Raw genomic sequence first — 24,771 nt, 5'->3', positions numbered from 1 at the left:
TTGTTTAAAATTAAAAACAGTTTGATTTTTGTTTGTTATTAGATTGATTTTTAATGGTTGAAATAGATTTTTTTACACTTTTATTCTAAAATTTTGTATGAAAATTGACTTCAACTTTAAGACCTAAAAGAAAACCATAGACTGCTTTAAAATGTAGATGATACGTTTTTTAGTTGGTAACGCACATCAATTTATACTATTAAATGAATTAAGAAAAAGAATCGAATTGAAATAAAGATTATTATTATTAGGAATTTGCTACTTTAATAGTTTATTACGTTTTTAATGATCCCAAATGTATGTAATTTAAAGATGGAAGCTTTTGAAAATATTAAACGCTGATAATTATTTATTGCAAAAGTTAATTATTAATTAATTAATAGAATAATTAATAATTATTATTATTACACTTTCAGGCGTCTAATATATTTTAAAGCTAATATCGAATATTTAATAACAATTTACAGTTTATGTGAATAAAAAAAAAATAATAAGTACTTCATCATAAGGCTGCTACTTAGTATTCACTTTTTACAAAATATTAACAACTTAAGGGTAATTAATTTACATTAGCGGTCGAGAGATAAAAAAAAATTCTAACAATTTAATCATATAAGAATCAAAAAAAAAACTTAGCAAAGAATTTAAAATCTCTTGATTTGTGATGTTTTATTAATGTCCATAAAAATGCAGGGACAAATTTTTAGAAACCATTTTTCCGATTTTCACGTCAATTGAAAAGTCTGAAAAATATAATTAAAAATCCAAAATTGTAAATTGCGGAGGTTATTGTCCACAAAATAAAAATGTAGCTTTTTACAAGAAAAAAAAATATACCTATTATAAATGTAAGAATGTTTTTTCTTAAAAATCTAGAATTTATACTACGCAAGTATGTTAGAAAATATTTATAGACGTCTAGAATTATTTATTTGTTTAAAAAAAAGAAAGAAAAAATGACAAGTTTACAACATATTTTATAAGGATAAACTAATAATTATAAGAAAAATTAGAGAATAAGAAAACTAATTGCATTTGAATTTAAAAAAAAAAAAAATGTTTGTGGACATTAACATTAATTTTTACTTTTTCAAAAAGTGTCCCTGTTTTTTGATATACATAAACATGCTTTCAATGATCTAGAAATAGAAAACAAAAATCATAATTTAATTGACGATTAATCAAATCGTTAATTACTTGAGAATAATAACACAATAAATGTGATCTTGTAAACCTAACAAAAACTGATTATTTTCTAATAATTTCCCTAAATTCGATGCTTTTCATTTTCAAAAAAATAATTATTTTTAAGATTATTAATTATAACATATAGATACTAAAAAAAGATCGTAATTTTTAAAATAAAGTTTTATCAAAATGAAAAATTGTTAATTTTCGTGTTAGAAATAATAAAACATTTTTGCTAATAATTTTCAAAGGTGATATGAATATTTAAATTATAAATTAAAAAATATAATTTAAATATTTAGGTCAATATTTAAATTGAAAGTAAAAATTGCATTTACAATTTTTTATTAAGGTAAAACTTTTATAAAATGAAACTTTATATATATATATACATATATAAAGAGACCTCGATCATGGTAAAATGAATGTTACGATAAGTGTAATAGAAACATTTTTCATTAAAAAAAAAAAAAAGAAAATGTTGACAAATATTTGTATCTGTACGTATAAAAATTGAAATAAATGTATAAAATAAGTAATCTTTTTTTCTGTTTACTTAATTTAAATATTTTTTTTTAATCGGCGCATTCAGTCTATTTTTACAATCCTAAATAACAATTTAATTAACGATTATCTAAAGAGAAAAAAATAAAAATTAGATTAATTAATTTTTAACTAATAAATCAAATTAAATTATACTAATTAAATGTAACAAATTATGTTCATTTTTTCTTCTTCTATCTCAAATATTTTAAAAAATAAATTTCTAATAGCAGCTTTATAAAAAGTTTATTTTTAATTTTTTTTTATATAGATTTAGTTTTACGAAAGATTCGATGATAAATTTTTATATTAATTAGCTATAAAATTAGATTTATAAAGTTTTTTCTATGTCAAGGCTTGCTTATTGATCCTTCCTTACGAAATTCGCCCAAAATTCGTTTTAATTCCGAAGATCGAAAACTTTTTTGCTGCAAAAATAGAAATAAATTAATGTCAATGAATTAATTAATTAAAACTAATTTAATTAATTTTAAAATATATGTATAAAAAATCCTACACTAGGTGAGTTTCGGAAACGAGTCAATTCATCGTCTAATCTTTTTCCTTCTGTTATTCCACAATAATGCTCCAGTTCTCTACTGGAAAGAGTTAATAATTCTGCTCCAGTCATACCTTTCAAGTGCTTAGAAATTCTGTTAGCAAAAATTTAAAAATTAAAATGAATATTTAATTTATAAATTAAACTAAATTATTATTTTTAGTTACACAGAAAAAAAAAACTATATATACTTTTCTGAAAATCCCTTTTTCGACAACCAATGTTGAACATCACGCGATGTAGAATATTGATCCAGATTTTCATTTAATTCTAAATTTGCATTTCTGGCCTGCTTTTTTTCACGAAACATTGTTAATACAGATTTTAATTCCTGTTGCACTTCGTCATGACCACTAAAACCTTTGAAAATTGTTATCAATTTATTATTTTTCTAGAAAAAAATAAATATTTAATAATATAAAATAAATAAAAATACCTTCAGGCATCGATCGAATGCTTATATTGCTTTTGGTACTTTTTATTGATCCCATTCTATTATCATCCAGAGATGATTTTGGAATAAATTCCGGAAGAGGGGGAGGAGGTGGTGGAGATATAATTTTCGATGATTCTTTGGTATTTTTGAAAGATGGTTCGGAAATTTGTTTTTGATAATGTTTAGAACAAGTTGTTAATTGTTTTTGTGAATTTTTTATTAAATCCACAGAATTCTGAGGTTTTGATGATTCAGATCCAGAATTTGAAGATGGTTTTTTATTCAATTCCCATGAATTGACTGTCTGGACACTTCCAGATGAATGTAAACTGTCGGGAAGTGAAATTACATCGTCAATGAGAGCCTCACTTGAAATACTTGGCTCGTCTGTATTAAAAATAAATTTTTTTCAATTAGAACAGAATGAAAAATGTGAAAATAAATTATTTACAAGAAGACTATTTATTCAAAAAATCTACTTACCACATTTTTCACACAATTTGTTTTTTTTTTTTTTTTTTTCTTTAAAGACAATTTATATATGAAACACAAATACAATTTTTGAAAAAGCTGACTTAGAAAGTCGCAAAACAATTTCTTTTGACAAACAAAATATTTCATTTTAAAGAAGAAGCAAGAATAAAAGCTCAGAATCATAATTAAAAATGAAACTATGGTGTAAGAATGAAAAAAATCAAAAACTGTTTTTAAAAAATGTCAATTTGTAATTAGTATAAGCTAATTTCCAATAATACAGAGTTGTGAGGTACATGTATATAATTCGACACATACCAATAGAAGAAGAAAAAAAGTAGATAAATTTAATAATTACAATGTCACTTAAAGATAAAATTATAATTTTTTAAATTTTCTTAAAATTGTTCAATTTAGTTTTTATGTATTTCAAAAAAAAATTAGGTACTGTCAACTTATTAAACGATTAAAAATAATGTTAATAATACAATAATGTAATTATAATTCTTTTTTTTTTTAATAATTACAATATTAATGTAATTTTCTTATTATTTTAATAAATACATTTGTAATTTTTAACTAAGTCAATAATTAGTTAATTACATTTGTAATTTTCAGTTACATTATAATATTATAATATAATCAATTATAATATTATCAGAATAATTGAATGGAAAATTATATTTTGAATCATTTTGAAATGTAATTTCAGAAATTAGAAATTTCTTTTTTGTGTATTAACAAATAAAAATAACTCAACTACTATAACAGTTTCAAGTTAATTTGAGTACGGAGTGAAAATTTGGTTAGTCTGATAAATACAGAACATTTAATAACATTTCGATTTCTTAAAAATTATTAACGTAAATATATATATATATATAAAGCATTATGCTACTGGTAAAATAAAAACAAAATGATTCAACCATATTAGATGGGAATCATTTTTTATGTTTGATTATGTAATTTCCTGGGAATTCAAATATATATTTTTTTTAAATATAATATATATGTGTATATATATAAACAAATTTCAAGTTTCTTAAAATTCTATCAGATCTTAGTAATTTAAATTCTACGAGGAGTAAAAAAATTCCAATCAACAAAATATAATAAGCATTATTTACATTCCCTCCTCCCTTTAAATTATTTGTTTATTTATACACATAATTTTATTTTTTTACTTTTATAGTGTGGAAGGAAAAAAAAAATGTAAATAACTCTTTTTGGGGGACAAACTTGGCTAGACAGAAATTAGCATTCGTTTCAGATTTCACAAAACACAAGACAATTTTTTTCAGTACGTTCCAAAATGTTTTTCTATCTATTTTATTTGATTCTTCATTTTCTTATATTTTTAAAATTACTTTATTGATAAAAATTCACGAATATGTGAATTTTTAAAATCGATGAATAAAATTGAAGTAAAGAGAATAGTTTTCTTAGTTGAATTTTTTTTTTTTTCAATAATAAAAACAAATTAGAACGTTCTGTACCCGATATTTCACCAAAAATACAAGAATTGCTCAGTGTAGACGATATTTAGCACATTTATCCTTATTTACAAAGACGTGGATAAGCAATGTTGCAACATTAAAAAAAAAAAGAAAAAAAAAATGGACATTCGACAGATGTACATACATTTGAAGCAACTTGATTTGGCGAAATCGAAAGAAATCCCTCGATGTTAACGACGCAAAATAATTTAACATTGAAATATTTTACAGAAATGAAATAATCCACGATAAAAAAATATTTTACAATTTAAAATTGATTGATTTAAAACGGTATTAAAAAAAATCTAGAAACATACTCAATAGTATATTTATTTATATATGATTTTTATTTTCTTGGCGAAAAAAATTTAATTTCTAAAATTAATTTTCTCAGATTTTAAAAATAGATTTTTTAAAAATTGATTAGGATTTTTTCAATGATATGCAAAATATTTCATAATATTCTGCAAAATAAGATTTACACATTGTCTCTTGAAGATTATGCATTTTTCTCGAAGGCGAAGGAGAAGTTTAAAAATATCTAAATTCACCTTTTTTTCCAAGACGTTCTTTGCGTACCCATTCGGCTGGAGCCGGAGGTGGAATTGTATGAGGTCGATGTGACGTTTCCGGTCCAGGACTAGTACTGGTATCCAATTCTGAATCCTATAAATAAAAAAATCATTTTTTTGTTTATAAATTCATTGAAAATTTTTTTTTTAAATTCTTTTAAATAAATAAAATAGAAGTACAAAAAAAATAGTTTGAAAATTTTTTCTAAAAAAATTGTTTTGTAACATTAAACAATTTGCAAATAATCTTTTAAACTTTTATAAAATTTATTCTGGCTTGGAAATTTTAATAATATAATGAGAAAAATCTCACCTCGTAATTGTATCCGTGCCCTTGTCGTTGATATCGTCCCGTGTATAATGGATTGTTAAAGACGTCATTGTCATCAGCATGCGAGGGATTGTTGTGAGGTGTGACAATAGTGTGAGGAACATGAGCTACTTGTCCACGTGAATTTCGCGCCTTCCACCATTTCCTGCTGTCGTCAAGAATCTCAAGATATTCGCCCCTCACGACAGTGAGTTCCTTGTCGTTGTTCGCCGTACGTGGATAAGTTACCTGCACGATTTTCGCGTGACGTGTTAAAAGATCATCCAACCATGCTTCTTGAGCCCTCTCGTGACCTGGTACACCACGTGGACCTCTCTCGATCGAATCAACCGATATGTCACTGTGAGCTCGTGTCTGATCCACGACTCTTTCCCTCTCCTCACGTCCATAAAGCTCCGGTGCTGGTCCATAATTTCTATCAAAATATTCCACATTACCACGTTCTTCTCTACTTTCGTAATCGAGGTAATCGCTACTGTAGTGAGACTCATCGATATCCCTGAGAAAAAAAAAACAATTTTTATTGTTTCATTCCCTTAAAAAAAAATATTTTTATACAAAGTAAAAAAAAAAAACCTGTGATTGTAGTACGAGTCATTTTGCGCCTCGGGAAGATCATCCCTCTTTTGTTTATCGGCATGTAGGAGTGAATTGAGATGATCATTGTCACGATCTTCGGGAATTGGATATTCCGGTGACCAACCGTCCATAAAAACTGGATGATAAGGTGGCACGTGTCCTTTCCATTGATTCCTTGTCACTAACCACGTATCGCCCAATGAATGCCAAAGTTCAGTTTCCTTACTACTCACACAATTTATCAACAAATTAACAGCTTCACGCGTTAATAATGGTGATACAACTTTACTCGGTAGATTTGGATCATAATTTGTATCATGTGATGCATCGACAATAAGTGCCAATGGAGTGAAGAGAAAATGCACCAATTCAGGTGCATTTGGATCATGAATGTGTGCCTTCAATTTTGCCAAGAGATTAAAGGATAATTTGAATTTTTGAAAAATATCAATGAACTCAATTTCAGGTGGTGGTTTTGCTCTCATTGTCAACATTCCATCGCCTAAATTACGTTTTTTTGTCTTTCTATTACGACGTCTTCGTTCTAATTCGCGTGATGCGGCTGCTGCATGCTGTAGACGCGCTATAAATTTCTCAATATCATCAAAGCAATGATTTAAAATTGTCACATCGCGTTCATATTTTTCTGACGACGTGGACGATACTTCGTCATTGTTTTCGTCACGTGATATATCATTGTGACCATCATCTGAAATAAATTAAAATTCATAAAAAGTAAAATATTTTAAAGTTAGAAAAAAAAAAATTGTTGAAAAAGAAAGGCTGCAGGTTTTTTTTTCTGATGAACAAGAAAGAAAGTGAGCAAGCTTTCGAGAGTATCATTAATACCAGTAATTAGCAGCGAGGAGAGAAATTGAAAAATACTTACTATTAGCGGCATTGAATGCCGAGACTTGCTCTCGAACATTAACGCCATTTAATGGTGGTTCTGGTGGCGGTAATGCTGGAGGTGGTGGAATATGACCCCGGGGACCTCGAGGCGATCCTCCAGGTACCAATTTGCCCATTTGTAACATCTTTAGGTCTTCCACGAGATCCTCAGCGGAAACACTTTGACATTGGAAGATGTGCATTTCAGCTCGTTGGCCAGAACCACCGTCCTCGCCTACGGTGAAGACCAATATATTGTTGTACATTTCCATGGGATCGCGTGACGTGAAGGCCGTAGGTTCCTGTATCAAAGACGCAGGAAATCTCTCCATGACGGCCTGAAAGAAGAGAAAATTACAGTCGTTAACTCACTGATGATTGATAATAATAAAAAAGATTATTGACTTTAAATCGATTAAACTTCATTGTCTCTTTGTTGATAAATTTTGCCGAGAAATCTCGATTTAAAAAAAAATTTCTATTCTGTTAGAAATTGATTTAAAAAAAAAAATTGATTTTTAATGAATATGAAAAAAAATTTAATGAAAAAAAATTGATTGAAAGATGAAAAATTTACCCCAGTTTCGTTATCCATGATGAGAACCCAATTTCGCTCGAGGCGAAGCTGCATCTTCTGACTCCAAATACCGTTACTTTTTTCCAGTTGTAAAAGACGTCGCATACCATCAGCTGGATAAACTATTCCAGTTTCTTTGGTCACTGTGAATGTGGCCAAATGCTCCATAATGTAAGTTGGTTCCGGTGCACCAACTTGTCCTCCGGATGTGCTCGATGGACCACTTGAATTCCCATCTGAATGAAAATAAAATAAAAATCAAACAATAAATTTATTTGAATAATTTTCATCAAGTAAAATAATATTTAGATTTAAAATTTAAAAAAATCATAAAGTTGAAAAAATAAAATAATTATTTATATACCTTTATTGTAGGCTACAGGTCCGTGGCCACTGTTATAATAAGGCATCTTTATTAATTTCCCGTTAATCTGTAACATAAAAATTTACATTTTTATTTTTCGCATTTAATTGTTTATTTATAATACTAAAAAATGTCCATTATTTTTAAATTAAAAAAAAAATGAAGAAACAGAGTACTATTGAAATTCAACTGAAGTTTTAATTAAAAAAAACTTCGCCATAAAGATGACGAAGAAGACGAAATGAAAGATAAAATAAAAATTTAATTAAAATGCAAAAATGAAGCAGAAGAATATAATTTGAAGTTGGTTTTACAGGCAATGTTTGCACGCCATGTCGTATCCGGCACCGGGTCAGAGGGCCGTACTTGGTAACAAGAAAGCCAACAGCTCAGTGAAATAAAATTCCATTCACCTTAAAATCATTTCTTAGAGTTCTGCTTTCCCATTTTTCAAACCCTTTTGAGAAATTCTTGTCAATAGAATTTCTTCTTCATTTTTTTTTTTTTTTTTCATTTCTCCACGACAACATTCTCAAGTTAATATCGCATCTCAATTTCAATTCATTAGAAATTAAATATTTATTTAATATACACCTCCAATAAAACATCATATATTCTTACAAAACATTTCACAATTCTAATTTGAATATTAAAAATAGAATATAAAGATTCTTTACTAACACAGAAACCTATTTCATTAATTTCTTTTTTTTTTTTTTTAAATCAGGTATTAGCATTTTTTATTACCCAGATGACATTGTATTATTTTATATGAAGCTAAATTTTCGAATGAACATAGACTTCAATTCTTGGGAATGCGACGGAAATGCGCCGATGAATAATGAGAGGTTTTGTAATGATATTGACGCCTCTGAATTCAACTTGATGATTCACTCTCTGCTTACAAATACAGAACAGGTGAATCTGATTGACTGTAGACGACGTATCGATAATACTAAGACCAACAATTCTCTGTTATCGTTTCTTTTTTGAGTAAAAAAAAAAAAATAATAATAATGTTTCTTTACTGTTGCAAAAACAATATTATCGAAAAGAAATGAAATCTCACGATTATTCTCATAAATTGAAATTAGTAAAGAACTTAATTTATTTATTAATAATTATTATTACTGTTTGTTAGTATTATTTTTATAATAACAAATTAGTTCCCTCGTAATGTTCTCAATACAAAATAAACAAAAAAGTATGAAATGAATTTTTTTTTAAAGAAATAGTTCAAAGTCACGTATTGAAGTATCAAAAAAAAAAAAAAAAACTGACGCGTTTCCTTCGAATCAGAGCTTGATTTCCTTTTTACTCAACATTTTATTTATCGAAGGAACTTTTTTGTGTTCTTATTGTTTCAATGATCAATTGAAACGTGAGGATAAATCAATTTTTTTCTAAAATTGTAAAGAGTATTGTTTTTTTTTTTTTTTATTTAAAGCAAAAAGATCTATTTACTGAGATGAAAATTAAATTGTAAATAAAAATTTTCAAAATTGAGCAAAATAAAACAAAACTGCTGCAAAAAAAAAAAAAAAATTTATGAAAAATATTATTTTTTAATTTTTGTTAAAAATTTCTAATTGTTTGAAATTCTATATAAATTTGTATTTAAAAATTATTTGAAGATAATGTTATCAGCAAACAGTGTATTAAGTTAATTTTTATCTTAAATATTTGGAAAAACAAATGAATTGAAAAATAATTTAGTGGACAATTAAAAGGTTCATTAGCCATTAGAATTATGTATGCATATATGTATATAGCTGTTAAATGCATGTGTGTACGATGGAATGCAATGCGACACTTAAAATGATTTCCCTTTTACCGTTATCTCTAGTTACTTTGCTTGAAACACGCCAGGTAACCGATGATCTACGTGCGAGTAAATACGTGCAAATCCTTCCTTTCATTTCTCAAAGACCATTCATCCCCTTTTGCGATCTATATATATATTTATTGATACCTGGGGAAAAAAAAAATCTTCACCTGTTGCAAGGTCTTATAGAATTGCAGTTCAACTTTCTTCTACTCTGTTATACGATAATTTCTCATATGGCCTGTTCAAACATTCGATTTCACACAGTGTAAAATTACTGAATAGCTTTGACTATATGATTGATTTTCTACCGTTATAAATATATTCCGCTTGTCATTTCAGATGCGTCAATAAAATTTAATTAAATTAATTAATTACATTTTTAATTTAATAATTAAAAAAATTTCTAATTTTAAATTTGTATTTTTTGAAAATATTATATTGTATTTAATTAATATTAAAATTATTATTCCTTTTACTTTTATGGTTATTTAAAATTGAAAATTATTTTCCAAGTTTTTTTTTATTTTATTTTAAAAAATAATTAAATAGAAAATAAATTTTTATATTTAAGAAATTTAACAATAAAAGGAAAATCTTTGATTAATGTGACATGCATTTGTTATATTATTCGACACCTGCCACGTTCTTCTCAAATGTCAGGAATAAATTTAACTACCGCAAGTTAATTCCCCATAGATAGAAGCACATACATGTGCGGTTATATTATGCGGTTACAAATTGATCTGACAAATAATCACTGATATTTCTGAGATTCTCCTCGTGTATTCCAATTTTTAAATTTCCTGTAATGAAAAATAAAATTCAATTCAATAGAAATTCAAAATAACGAATTTTTGAGGAATAAAAAAAGTAAAAAAAAAAAAAAACTAAATCTAATTTCACAGTCGAGAAGAATTTGGAATTTTTTTTTCCCCCTTTTTTTTGGAGAAGGTTTTGAATGCAAAAATAAATATAATAATGATTGGCAATCTAAGAAGGAAAGGGAACTGAGAAAAAGAGAGAATGATTTTACTTGAAGGTATTTCCATAAGAGTTGCAGTGCTACAGGTATTTTCACAAGGCGTACCTCTCGCATACTTTTGCGACGCACCAAATTCCAGATTCCCATTGATCGCTGACCCGTAACGCTCGAGATGCCGTTCGAAAGTAATATATAATCTCCACTGTATCGTGTGTAGATTAAATTTGCAATCAATAACATATATGAGATAATTTTCACATTTTTTTTTTACCATTAATTAATTCTTCAACAATTTAGAAAATACTAATTACTTTAATTTTTAATAGTTCTATATAATATTTTTTCGTCGGCAAAAAATTAAGATTTAATTCCATATTTTGCAATATTATTAATAGTCAACCGTATTCATGTAAATAAATAAAAACGAGTTGTGGAATTTTTAAAAAAATGTCCACTGATTCATCAGTAATATTTTTTTTTATCATTTTAAATAATGCAAATAAATTTGAATAAAATATTAATAAAATTAAGAATTTTTATAGCCCCTTATTTTTTGCAACATTTCTAAATATATTTTTCTATAGAAAAAAGAATTTACCACAATATGAAACTAAATTAAATTTACAGGCAACTAGTAAACAAAACGTAAAATTATAATTTATTCAAAAAATACTGACTTTAAGGAAAAATCTTTAATAAAATTATAATGATAATTAAGATAATTAAGATAATTAAAAATAATTATATATTTATTGAATTATATACAGTAACTAAGACATCCTTGGATTTTTTTTTCATAACTGACTCATGAGGGACATAAATATTTTTTGTTTTTTAAATCTGAAACATTTTTGCATTTTTAAACAGTTTTTTTTATTAAAGTTATAAAAAAAAACGTTTAAAAAATGCAAAAAGAATTGACTGCAAAGTTGTTGTTTTTTTTTATTTGCAACAAAATTGACGTAATAGCAAGAAACAAAAAAAAAAAGAAAAACAACAAAAGATTCAAGTTATGATGCTTCTTCCGCCTCCTTTTTTTCAAATCACTAAAAGAAATTCCTTCAGCTCAAATGGGCGGAGTTGGAGAGCAACTTTGAACAGGTACCCTCCATCATTAGGGGGAGAAAAAAAAGTTCTTTGCAAAGAAGAAAACTGAAAGGTGCCACGGTAAAAGATTATAAGCATCATCTCATTCCATTTTCTATACAGAGATATTTCTAAAGATTTCGACACAATTTCACATCGAGTGAAAATTTAAGAATAATATTTTTTTCAAAATTGAAAAATTAAGTGAAAATCCATAATAGAATATGTGAAAAATGTAGGAACTTTATGTAAAACAAATTGTAGAAGAAAAGTAAATAATATAAATGTAATGAAAAAAAAAAAAAAAACATTAAATAAAGGAATAAGATAATTTGAAATTGGTTTCCTTCAACGTCAAATACCAATGGCAAGAATGCGGCAATTTAGAAAGCCGCTGTTAAATCCACTTATCGGTTGCTTCTCGTGGTTTCGAGTAGCTCGTTTTCCATCTGGGATATGCAAATGTTCCAGACAATCCGGAAAGCCGGTTCTTTTTTTTTCTTAAGTGCAAAAGTCCAAACCCTATTCTCGTTTTTTTCCGTAAAAAAAAATAAACAGAAAACCATAACAAAATTATTTGACATTTATGTAAATAAGCAAAATTTAAAGCAAAAAAAAAAAATAAATAAAAATACTTTAAAGAAAGTGAATTTCTTTTCTTCCTCATTTTCTCATAGAGAAAAATTTGATTTGTCGTTTTTTTTTTTACTGAAAATAGACAATAAATAAATATTTACAATAAATTTTGTAGTTGTCCGATTTAAATAAATTTGATTTTAAATTGGAAAGTAAACGATACTTTCTGTTTTTAAAAATCTTCCCGTGTATATTTGATCAGTTTTACATAAAATTAGATATAAAATGTGAAATAGAAAGTTATGTATATAGTTTGAACTAGAAAAGTAATGTTTTTAGAATAATAAAATATAGCTTTATAGCATAATTTCAATTATTATCCTTTTTTTTAGATCTAGTGTTTTTTTTTTTTTTTTTATTTGCTTTTATTGCAAAAATTATGACAACTATATTATTGAGTTATTTTAACAAAAATTTTGACGAGATTATATATAATTTTATGCCTGAGTAATTGTATTAATGAAGTATAAATGACCCTTTCGCTTATATATATATATATATTTTTTGAAAGTTATTAATATTCCATTTTGATAAAAATGATCAAAATAACACAGTTCATAATAACTTTGTTATTAATTTTTATAAATTGGTCCGTTTTATGTATTGAGAAATAAACTATAATATATAATTTTCAATCTTGGAAAATAATAATTTTCCTTCAATTTTACAACTCAATAAAAATCAAATGAATGCAATATTGAAAGATTATTTTAAATTCAAAAAGATCAAAAAAAATTCCGAATTCAAGTGAAATGAAAAGTTGAGAAATATTGTCCTGATCCATTTTTTTTTTATCAGCATTCGAATTTTTCAAAATTATTGAAATTTCAATCGAAGATAATGAAGATAATATTATTATGGTCAGAAAATCATTTATGGATGGAGGACACACCCAGTGAGAGACATCAAACTTCTGGAATGTGTTGTTTGGTATTCACGTCCTTGAAAGTACTTGAGTAGCGATGCCACTTACTCGTTTGGCCAGAGGTTAGAAGCTAGAAACTAAGATCTTAAGCTGGACTGTCGCGAGGCTCTGGAAACTTCAATACGCTCAAAGTTACAAAGATAGTTGCAAAGAGTAGATTGTATAGAAGAATCCATTTGCTGTTGAGAATTTCTAAATTCCTACAAGAGAGATGTGTCACTCATCTTCATGTTCTGCAAATATTGTGAATTTTTTTTTTTTTTCAAATTAATATAGTTTAGAGAAATTTATTTCATTCAAATAAAAATAGATTCAAAAAAAAAATTTCTATGAAATAGAAAAATATGACTAAAAATTAAAAATACAAAAGAAAATTAAAAACCATTTTTTCTCCAAATTTCAAATAAAAGGAAATGAAAGCAAAAATTCTTTACACTTTCTCAATCTCGCGTTTTTCCGATCATCGATGTTGCACTCGGAAATGACCTTGATTGTGCAACAGATGAAACATCCTAACGTGAATGAACCGGGTCTCAATGAGAGTCTGACTGTATATATAATATACAATTTATACCCACAGTAGATCTTGTCACGATGGTTATTATTTTTCTCATAAAAGAAAAAAAAAAAAAGCTTAAAAATACGATATACAATGAGAAATTCTCGAAATTGTCATAAAAAAAAAACTATTGTAAAGTTTTGCGTTGAAAAAAAAAATTATTCTACACACAATTGCTGTGAAACTTTGCAATAAAAAATTCCAAAGAATCACTAGAAAATTTACAATTTTTTTTTTTTATTTACCTACTAGATTTTATTTTCTTTTTTAAGAAATAAATTTTTGCTCAATTATATAGAAATTACAATAAAGAATAAATAAAAACTCGAATTTTTATAAAATAGAAATTTACAAAAACAAACATAAATAAAATAATAATTTTTTTTTTTAACGGAAACAATTTTCAACTTTGAGCATCGTCACTTCATAATCTCCATTTAACGACAAATACTTTTTTTTTTATGAATCCGCATAAGAACGTTTTTATAACAGTAGTTTATCGTTTATGGAAACTGAAAAATTAAATACTATGTAAGCTTTCCCTTTTTTTATGCGGGAAATCGCGTCGAAAACTAATCACCCGCATAAATTACTAATTTCGTCAAAAATTCGAAAAAAAAAACTTTTGTTAAAAATTACATTACTTTGTATGTATTAATATGCAAAACAACAAATATTCATCATAAATATAAGAGAATGCGAAACAGGAAGGAAAATCAGAGAACAAAACGATCCAATTTAGAAAACTTATTTAACTTAACTACCATATTGAAAATATAACAATGGCATGACAAAATAAGTATCTTATTTTATGATTTTCAAATGAAAACCTACTGCATCTATTTTGTAACAAAACAACTACTTTGAATATTATTTCGATTACATTATATACACTATATGGATATTTTGATGTCGATAATTCTTAAAGGCGTGTCTAAATGATTTCAACTTTATACTCTTGTTTTCCACAAAAGGTTGTTTTGTCCTATAAATAATGCTTCGGGCAAACTAATTGTATTATCATTATTGTTATTATTGCTGTTACTTCCCACACTTTGAAAAATTAAAGTATACAACCATTTGTAATTTACAATAATTCGCGTAACTGATTACATATCAATATAATATTATGACACTGTAATTATTAATTTATTTTTACAATTCTTTCCATAAACAATGTTAAAATGACACGTTTTTGTGCGAAGAACAATTTCAATTTTATACTTTTTATTGTTCAAAAGGAAATTGTGTAAAGTGAAAGTAAATCAATTAAAAGTTTTATTAAATTCGAAATGCTGAGAAAAAGTGTATCTATAAAAATCAAGAAAATTCCAAATACAAATTTAGAAAATTCAAACCTACTTAATATTAAAGGACGAAATAAAAAAATTCCAATAATACAAAAATCAAAACTCTAAAAGTGATGAAAAAAAAAAAATTGCAATTATTGAAAAAAAAAATCTCTATCGAATTATCCGATGGGAGAAAAAACTATTTTTTCTAAATTATTATAATATTTGAAAAAATGATCGCCAATCATTATAAATATATTGCTGTATATACAAAATCCGGATTGAGGTGCAGGAAGGTGTGCTACTCATGGACGCAAATGGACGACGAGAAAAATTAGCGTCTTTGGAATGCGACACGCAGTAATACGAGAATCAAGTCCCTGAATGCCCTGCAGGCTGAATTGCAGAAGAAGAAGAAGAAGAAAAAAAAATGGAGGAATGCAACGCCACGGTGCCGCTCTTACGGTACCCATCGAAATCATAAACATTTGCCTGCACACATTTATTAAAACACATGACCTCGACAATCGAAACACCGTTTTTTTTTTCTCAATTCTTTCACAACAAATTTTTTTTTTCTTTTTTCAAAAAAGAAATCTTCAATTAAAACGGCAATTTAATTATATTAAATCATATAAAGTAGGTAAGCAAATTTATATTTATATTAAAATATATCTCGTATTATAATTTATAAATTTTAATTGTGTATATTTATATTTTTATAATATATGATTAAATATTTACCGTATGTGATAAAAATGCAAAATTTAAATAGAAAAGGAAATTAATGGAAGAAGAGACTAATTTTCTGATAATTTGAAATTTATTTGAAAATTTTAAATTAGAAAAATTTAGAATTTTTGGAAATATAATTGAGAAATATATTCCAAATGAATGAAATAAAACTAAAAAATTTTTAAAGCCAGGAAAAAATGTAAATAGAAATATTTTGCGAAGCAATTGAATATTATGAGAGAATGTACCTATGAAAATAATTGCATATAATAAATATGCACTTGACGAATTTCCTTTATATTTATGGAAAGCATTTTTCTTCTCTCTAGTTATGGTACACGATTTTCATAAATATAATTTTTATATAAAAATCTGTTTTCTCCTCAACTGATGGGATATTGAATATATGTACTTTATCGAAAATTAGGGTCATTTGTGTCGTATTCTCGATTTGAGAAAAGTGCACACAATGTATATATATATATACTAATATGCCACATATCTCAAGATAATGTAAAAAGACACTTTTAGAAATGTGAAAGTCATCAGCGAAATGCTACTACGTCTTGTTGTTACATTAAAAAAAAAAAATATCATAGGAAATGCAATTTCATTTTCAACATAGTTTCATATAGCTTACGTCAAAATTTCATTCAGAATATTAAAAAAAAAAAAAATACTTTATCATCTATATTTTAGAATATTTTAATGCTGAATTGAAAAAAAAATTGAAATATTCCAAAAATAGATATAAGTATCAAATTTTATTTACTTTTTTTTCATAAAAGATGAAAAATAGCGATTCACGAATTTTTCTTATTGTTTAGAGAAATTTGAAGACAGGAAGTGATTCGCGGAAAAATGTATAATATAAGGACAATGCAACTATTTTCCTGTATATATATAGTTTACTTGTGCTCTTTGAAGGAGGCCTATTGTTATGAAAGTTTGAAATCAAATATACATGTCACAACGACATTTGATTTACATGTGAAGGTACACTATTGTATAAAATGTTAACCAGCTCTTATTTCTTGCTATCGACATATAGAAAAGCGACTCTCGTTCAAGTTGTTAAAAATTATAATTGTAAATTTTTTTTTACAATGATAATGTCAGGGATTTTAAAAAAAAAACATTTATACAGTCAATTATAATAATTATTTCTTGTAAACAAATTATAGGTACTTTTAACTGTACATTTAAAAGTAAATAAAATAAATTTTCTTTTCGTGTCAAATTTTATATTATCATTTTTAATTAGAAAATTTAATTCAGAAATGATTTTTTAAAAATCATTAAAATAAAGCGAATATTTATTTATTTATATCTATTGTCAATTGTTTTCGTTTTATTAATATGTTGAGTAAATACGGAACTTATATTCCCACAAACAGTTTTGATTGAATGCTGATCAAGTTAATGTGATTAAATTGACTCTACTGTCGATTACAATTGATAAGATATTTTTTTTTCTATATATGTAGCAATTTTTTTATGTATTTTTTTCTTAAACAACTTGCTAAACAATCGATTATAATAAAAAATATCCAAAAATAATTTTTTGAGAATTAAGAGAAATTTTCAGTTTATTTAATATGAAATTTAATTATTATTTTTGAGAATTTTTTTTTTTTTTGTCTGATGACATTATTTCAATTACATTTACGATCAAGAGTCACTTCATTGTGTTTCTTATATATATACACCAACGAGTGTAATTTAAAAAATGTCTTATCTTTGTGATAACAATGTTATTTGTAATTTGCTGTATTTATTCCACGTTTATTCGTTAGGTAAAATGGCACTATTGTCAATATTTCGCAAAGTCGCAAAAAAAACTTAATTAACATAATTTTAATATATTTAAAGGTGTAATAATTTTTCTAAGTTCATTTCGATAAAAAAAAATAGCGTAATTACTCTCTTTTGTTTATATTAATAAAAAATCATTTTTCTCAATAAATAAGAAAAAAAATTGATTTTTATTCATTTGAAAAAAAAAATTGTTTTCAATTAATTTCAATCAACTTGTTCTTGATATTATGATGTTTTTAAATAGTTTTTTCAAACCCTTAGAGTTCTTATAAGTTGTCAAAGAAATGAGAGAAAAAAAAGGATCTTAGTCATTAATTTACAAGTGAAAAAAACAAAAATGCAAATATAATTTTTTTTTTTTGGTCTAACGATAAACATCTAATCAAATTGATTAAGTAATTTCCTGCTACTACTCCACTATCTCTAGATTTTTTAATCAGTCATCAAAGATAAAATAGTTTTTCAGTAGTTTAAAATCTTTATCAAAGATAAATTAAAGATACTCAGTAATGGAAATTAATGTGTATTATTAATTAAAATTAGTATAATAAATTTAATTGAAATTAAATCAAAATTTCATATTTTCTACAAATATTTTTATTTTTTTAAGTTTAAATATCATTTTTAATTTACAGTTTCCCGTCAAATGAAAATGATCATAATTATTATTTTTTTTTTTTTAATTCAAGTTTTTATAAAATAATATCCGCATATTTGAGGAATGATATTTTCTAGACAACACGACCTATGAGATGAATGCCGTTTTCTTTTTACTATCCGCGGAGATCTCTTATAGAAGTGAGTTGAGTTGGAATGTTAATCTCTGGGGGTAACTATACTGACGACGTAACACTAGTCACCGTCACCCAAGGCAACCAAACGCGATAATTTCTTTACGGCAGGTGTGTCAGGTGGCCCTCGTCATGCGACAAAACTATATATCCTAAGAAAACTATATATATATAATGCTGGCTCTTTCAACGCACGTAAAAGCAATTTAAAAACATTTAACTTCACTAAAAATTATTACATTCAACCTCTAGCAACTTATTATTTTATTTGCGAAAATTTCTATTTAACAGGGTGTAAACGTGACTAAAACTATCATCGTATAATTTAAATGTATAATTATTCAATAATAACATTTTTTTTAATTTTAATAAAAATTTTTCAATTCTCAATTTATAAATATAGAAATTTTTTTTTTTTAATTTTATCATAAAAAGAGAAATTTTGAATTAAAAAAAAAAAAATTGAAATTCTCTAGGTGTAAATTGTCAAATAGAAAGAAATGAAATATTAAGTTTTTTTTTTTTAATGAAAATATAAAAGAACATAAAGCAAAGGATAATTCTAATTGTAAACAATGTAATATCCTGCTTGCAACACGGTCGACTCCTTCGCTATTTCCAGGAGGAATTTGCTGTAGGCGTCTATTACACTTTGCCAAAGAAGAATACTTTACAATTTATCTTTTTCTCGTTAATTGATAATAATAAATAGATAACAAAAATATATTATTACACCTCTCATATAATTTAATCGCTTATATTTTCCAAAATAGCATATTACTTAAGTTAAATATTTATTACATAAGAAATTGATTTAAACTCTAATGTAATTAATAAATAATAAATAATAACTATTTAATTAACTTTACGTTAATATTTACATTTTTAAATTATTAAAATAAGTAAAAAAAAAAATTAACAGTTAAAAGGAAATAAAAATTTCAAATTTAATTTTAAAAAAATATTTTCAAACAATAATAATAATAAGTCAAAAGCAGTCACGTGATACAATCAATAAACTAAATATTTGTCATGATAATTGCAATTGCTAATTAGAATTGTAAATTACTTTCCATAATTTACAATTATGTAATTTGTGTGTCATGCTTGAGTCAATCACATTGACAATTTATAATTAATTATTTAGCAATTCAAATACTTTTTAAACAAAAGTAATAAGCCATTTTTTTCGAAAATTATGGTGAGTAAATAAAATATTAAATTCTAATTCAGTAAAAGTTAAAAATCTTTATGCATATAATTAAAAAAAAAATCCTATTCAATTTTTCTAATTAATATGATAAAATGATTACGAAATAAAGTCATTTTTAAGTTAATGAGTCAATTTGGAAAATGAAAGAATTAAAAATTTTTGTTCTATACTAATTTGAAAGTCGTTCTGGAACGTCATCAGAGCAAAACATATTACAATAGTACGTGAAATCCGTTTTCAAAGTACACATAATAATCAACATAGTTTTCATAGACATATGCTTGTCATAATTTTCTTTTTCTAAATTCTATAATAATCAACCATTCAATTAGATGATAAATGAATTTTGTTTTAATTTTCTGTCAACTCTTTAATAATAAAATAAAAAAAAAAAAAAAAATTAATGAATGTGTAACATTAATTTAGAATGCAAGAAAATGTGAAAAGGAATTTAATCACAATTTCTCGATCTCTGAGTATTATAATAATTATAATGAAACAGTAAGTTTCAAAGCATCAAACACAAGTGCTTGAGGGTTCATGGGATTTTATGGAAATCGATAGATTCCATAAAAGTGCTCGAAGGTCATCAAGCAACGTTCCCACTGTAAAATTAATTTTCTTTGATATTTCTCTCTTTCTCTCTCTCTCTCTCCTAACTACGGAATACTAACTTTCAAATCATCATTGAAATAACTAGAAAATTATTATTATTCAATGAAATGTAGTTGTAAAATTTAGAAAAAATTCTATTCACAAAGGACAATTCAATTTTACAACTATTTTAAGAATTAAATTTTATTTCTATTAATTTTTAATTATTTTTATTTAAAAAATATTTCTATTTCTTAAAAAATTTAAAAAAAAAATTAAGGCACATATTTTTTCATTATCAAAAAAATCCAGTTCTTATCTCCTAATTCAAGTATATCTATGACCTATCTGGAATTTTTTTCAAACAGAATATAAAATTTACTATATGTTTATAAAGATAAGTTAAATTTAATTATATCTTTCAACATCTTTAAAATTTTTTAACTTTAATAATTTTCAACAAATTTAGTAATAGTAATAATAATAATTTTTAAAAGAAAGAGAAATACTTGTCGATAAACGAAAGAGAAAAAAAAAAACAAATTCGCTTTCTATTTAAATAATTTACCAAATTTTTGGAAAAATTGAAAAATCATTGCAATTGATAAATAAATATTCAAGTATAGAAAAAATTCGTTTCATTATTGATGAGAAAAAAAAAATTTCTATAATCTTTTCTAAATTTTTTTTTTTTAATTTTGATTTTTTTGTCAATAAACCCCCTCATTTACGATTTGGAACATTCTTTTTCAAATAATTGCCAAAAAATGTAAACAAATTGTCCAAGCCTGCGGAGAATTAAAGTGTGTGCCTCATATAAGGCAAACAGCTTCTTGATTCTAAACGTGATCCTTTTTTGAATTGGAGCAAAAACTTGATCAATAATCTTGTTACGTGATCGAAACTCAACAACTGTCCTCGACAATTGTTTCGATTATTAAGAAAAACGACAATCCTTATGGTTGAATTGAGAAAAATGTCTTTTGAAAAAAAAAAAAAAAAAAAAAAGAGGGCAACGACTCAGGTCATCGAGAAATCATTTCCATAAATACCTTGACAGCAGCAGCAACAGCAGGGAGTGTTTTCACTCCAATACGTAAACGTCAGCCTTTGCAGATTTTTTATATGGTCAAAAAATATATGACGATCCTTGAAAAAATTTTCCGGGCGTGGGTCTTCTTATGGTTCACGCATTTATCACTTATTTGGATCACACTCTATGGTCACTTCGAGACATTAACTAAACCAGCACACATAATTAGTATATAATTATAATAAAGAAAAATAATAATTATAATGAATATATAAAAAACGAAATCACGAGACGTGAATCACGGAGAACGTCACTTATTTACTTACCTATATTTACAATATCGAAACGTAGAACAACGCAACCGAGATTTCGGTGGACCTTAAGTCCCGCACATCCTCGACTGGGAAATACCTGAGTTCCACTTCTTCGTTGTCCGAATCTCCCTCTCTCATGAAACTACCTGTTCGGTTCATACAAACCATCAGGTAGAAAGCCGTTTGATTGGTCGAGTAACCGGGCCCCAAACGGAATCAACGGACTCGAGTACTTTCGTGGAGTACGCAGTGGTGTATCAATTCTTGGGACCTCGGGTAGAACCAAAGGTCCCCTCTCTCTCTCCTCTCTCAATTTCAACTCCACCAAGACAATCTAACAATTAGAATTTTACGTTTTAGATATATCTTTGAAAATAAGAGACTTTCACTGTGAGGCAAAGAGTGAATAGCCGTCTAAGACGTCGTTCCTGAGCAGAAAATTATATCGCAAGGTCATACCATGGAGTTAATAATAATATTAACTTGAAAAAAATTTACTTCAATTAGAAAATTTTTAATCTATCAAATTCATTTTATAATTATTGAAATTTTTGTTCTTTTTAATTAATTAATTTTAATAAATTATCATTTTTTGAAACTATTATTTATTGTAAATCATTTGTTTTTTTAATTATCACTAAAAGTTCAAATATTTAATAACAAAAATTGTTTTCTCTATTTTAATATATTTTACCAAAAAAATGGAATTCTTTTAAATTTTCAAAATAAATAAAAATTTAACACGATTGTTATGGTAATGATGTTAGTGAGTCTACTAAAATCTCGCGAAGTGAACCAGAAAGTTCAGGCGTGTCTTCTACTATACGTATGAACCTTTCACAAATAACAAGGCACGAAGAATTTTTTTTCTCATCGCATTACATGAGAAACACACACCTGTTGTTCATAAAAGTGAGGAGGTCGCGTTAAAGAGAATTTAAATATTTTATATATATATATACGCAAGACAAAAACGCAATGAAAACAATGAGATATAACATAACATGTGACATAAATATATAATATAGTTTGTACCCAACAGACATTTAAAAAAATTGTATCTATTTTTTTTCTAGATTTCAAAAATGAAAAGAAAATCAAAAAAAAACAGACAAAATAATTGTTCTTTCTTGTTCTTAATTCAAAAAATTGTAATTTTAAAACTTGTTTATTTAAATTACAATTTTTTGTTCTGCCAAATTCATAAGAATTGTATTTAATTTTGTAATAATAATTTCAAAAAATAATAATTTCAAAACAAAATTAAAATACAAAAACAGTGTCTGTGAAAAAAGTTATGTTAAAATTATTATTGTAGTAAAAAATCCACTCTTTCTGTAGACAATGTTTTATTTAACAGTTGATTAAAAAACGAAGATGTTTTTTCAATAACTTACCAATACTATCGTTAAACGTAACAAAAGTTGGTAATTTATCTATTCTTGTAGTTGCTGAGTTTTAATTATTTGTTTTTCATGACTTGTAAATAATTTTTAAAAAAAAGTCACAAAGCAAAAGTAAGAAAGATAATTTTCTAATAATATTATTGAAACTATTTTAATATTGTCTGCATTTTATGTGTCATTTTCGAAATCCTTGGGATTCTTGCGTTGGTTATTTTTGTATGTTTTTTCACCCCAATCGTAGACTAAGTAGCCAACTATGAAGGCTGTAAATTAATAATTAACATTTAAACATGTGTTTCTAAACTCTCAATCGAGGTAAGAAAAAAAAAATTATTGTTAAATGATCTCAATATTTAGTAGTAGTATTTTATTAATATTTAATAATTATTCCCAATATTTATTTTCTACTAAACTTTTTGTTATGATTCGGATAATTGAAATTTTTTGAATTTTTCATTGATATAAAAAGCTGTAAGTTAATTAATAAAGAATACTTACGAGGTACAACGCGGAAAACACTTTCACGAAATCGGCGAGCCGTGTTGTATAATCCAGGATTTATGATTCCTGCAAAAGATTTTTGCTCAAATGGACTTAATCTGTAGAAGACGATTCCTCGAACATAATGCAGATTTCCAAAAGCTTTTCCCATTTTGATAGGAAACTGTAAAAGTAAAAAAAATCAGAAAATAAGAAATATTAAACGCTGGAAATAATATTATTGTCATTGTCAATTTCAGTATTCTTCTATTACTTTTTCAAACATTTCTCATTAAAATATAACTCAAAAAAATTTTTCGCCCATAACCTTCAAAATTATATATATATACATTTCTATATAGTCACATTGTAAAGAATGAAAATTGCAATAAATAATAGTATATAATAGTTTTTTTACAACAAAAAACAAATAAAATGTATACCAGAACAGAAAAATTAGATCATTAAATTGAAATCTACACAACGTAAAATGTATGAACCTCGAAAAAGTACTGACTGAAAAGTTTACTTTTTGAATGAAAGTTTAGTTGATATATTTTCAAAGAATCAATAATATTATTAAGTGGAGAATGGAGAATTAGTACAAATATTCATATTTCAATTTTTGGGCAATGGGAAATTAAAAAATATTTCTAAAAAAACATAAAAACACTTACGTAAGAACTCGATTAGTGCTTCACTTAACCTTAAAAGTAAGGATATTCATAGACGTATTGCTATTGGTTGAAGGGGTTGAAGTAAAAATTGTCAGTGGCGCCCCCTTTCGTACAAAGCGGGAAAAATTTAGAAAATTTAAATAATGTATGGGAAAATGGAAAATTATTTAAATAATTAATTCACTAATTACTATTTTACAGTAAATGTCTTAGACAAATCTAATTTAAAAGTTATACTATAGAAAATAATTAGTATAATAATTATTCAAATAATTCACTGTTTTATTCATAATTTAAATTTCCCTAGTAAAAGTAACTAGAAGCAGATGCCAGCCTTCACACACCTTGTCCAAAATTGATTTTGACAATTAATTTAAATTTATAACATTGTA

The 24,771-nt window shown here is 25.6% G+C and overlaps 2 protein-coding genes and 1 long non-coding RNA gene across 3 annotated transcripts; 1 reads left to right on the top strand and 2 right to left on the bottom strand.

Moving 5' to 3' along the window:
- Window positions 1–1,960: 1,960 nt before the first annotated feature.
- On the bottom strand, window positions 1,961–21,990 carry LOC127277705 (epidermal growth factor receptor kinase substrate 8-like). Its single transcript, XM_051299013.1, has 12 exons — window positions 21,829–21,990; window positions 21,522–21,709; window positions 8,011–8,077; window positions 7,647–7,882; window positions 7,068–7,407; window positions 6,176–6,887; window positions 5,582–6,098; window positions 5,248–5,362; window positions 2,727–3,113; window positions 2,482–2,650; window positions 2,249–2,384; window positions 1,961–2,159 (listed from the first exon to the last, which is right to left on the bottom strand). The coding sequence occupies exons 3-12, from the start codon at window positions 8,054–8,056 to the stop codon at window positions 2,082–2,084; spliced, it is 2,736 nt and encodes a 911-aa protein (XP_051154970.1). The 5' UTR covers window positions 8,057–8,077; window positions 21,522–21,709; window positions 21,829–21,990; the 3' UTR covers window positions 1,961–2,081.
- A 44-nt stretch (window positions 21,991–22,034) lies between these two features.
- Window positions 22,035–23,451, top strand: LOC127277709 (uncharacterized). Its single transcript, XR_007842394.1, has 2 exons — window positions 22,035–22,104; window positions 22,177–23,451. It is a non-coding gene; the product is annotated as an uncharacterized LOC127277709 (long non-coding RNA).
- On the bottom strand, window positions 23,149–24,507 carry LOC127277708 (cytochrome b-c1 complex subunit 8). Its single transcript, XM_051299016.1, has 3 exons — window positions 24,380–24,507; window positions 23,721–23,886; window positions 23,149–23,485 (listed from the first exon to the last, which is right to left on the bottom strand). The coding sequence occupies exons 2-3, from the start codon at window positions 23,872–23,874 to the stop codon at window positions 23,391–23,393; spliced, it is 249 nt and encodes an 82-aa protein (XP_051154973.1). The 5' UTR covers window positions 23,875–23,886; window positions 24,380–24,507; the 3' UTR covers window positions 23,149–23,390.
- Window positions 24,508–24,771: the final 264 nt, after the last annotated feature.

The sequence above is a fragment of the Leptopilina boulardi genome, unplaced genomic scaffold (genome assembly GCF_019393585.1).
Source record: "Leptopilina boulardi isolate dan_hultmark-lab unplaced genomic scaffold, ZJU_Lbou_2.1 LbouV2_175, whole genome shotgun sequence".
In the NCBI taxonomy this organism is placed as follows: Eukaryota; Metazoa; Arthropoda; class Insecta; order Hymenoptera; family Figitidae; genus Leptopilina; species Leptopilina boulardi.
Note: the sequence above shows the minus strand (reverse complement) of the source record. Positions and strands in the feature narration are given on the sequence as shown.

Coding starts and splice junctions, on each gene's coding strand:
- LOC127277705 (XM_051299013.1), bottom strand. CDS start 8,056: ATGCCTTATTATAACAGTGGCCACGGACCTGTAGCCTACAATAAAG. Junction 5,363..5,581: donor GGCACGGATACAATTACGAG/GTGAGATTTTTC, acceptor TTTTATTTATAG/GATTCAGAATTGGATACCAG. Junction 2,160..2,248: donor GTTTCCGAAACTCACCTAGT/GTAGGATTTTTT, acceptor CTATTTTTGCAG/CAAAAAAGTTTTCGATCTTC.
- LOC127277708 (XM_051299016.1), bottom strand. CDS start 23,874: ATGGGAAAAGCTTTTGGAAATCTGCATTATGTTCGAGGAATCGTCTTC. Junction 23,486..23,720: donor TGTTTTCCGCGTTGTACCTC/GTAAGTATTCTT, acceptor ATTAATTTACAG/CCTTCATAGTTGGCTACTTA.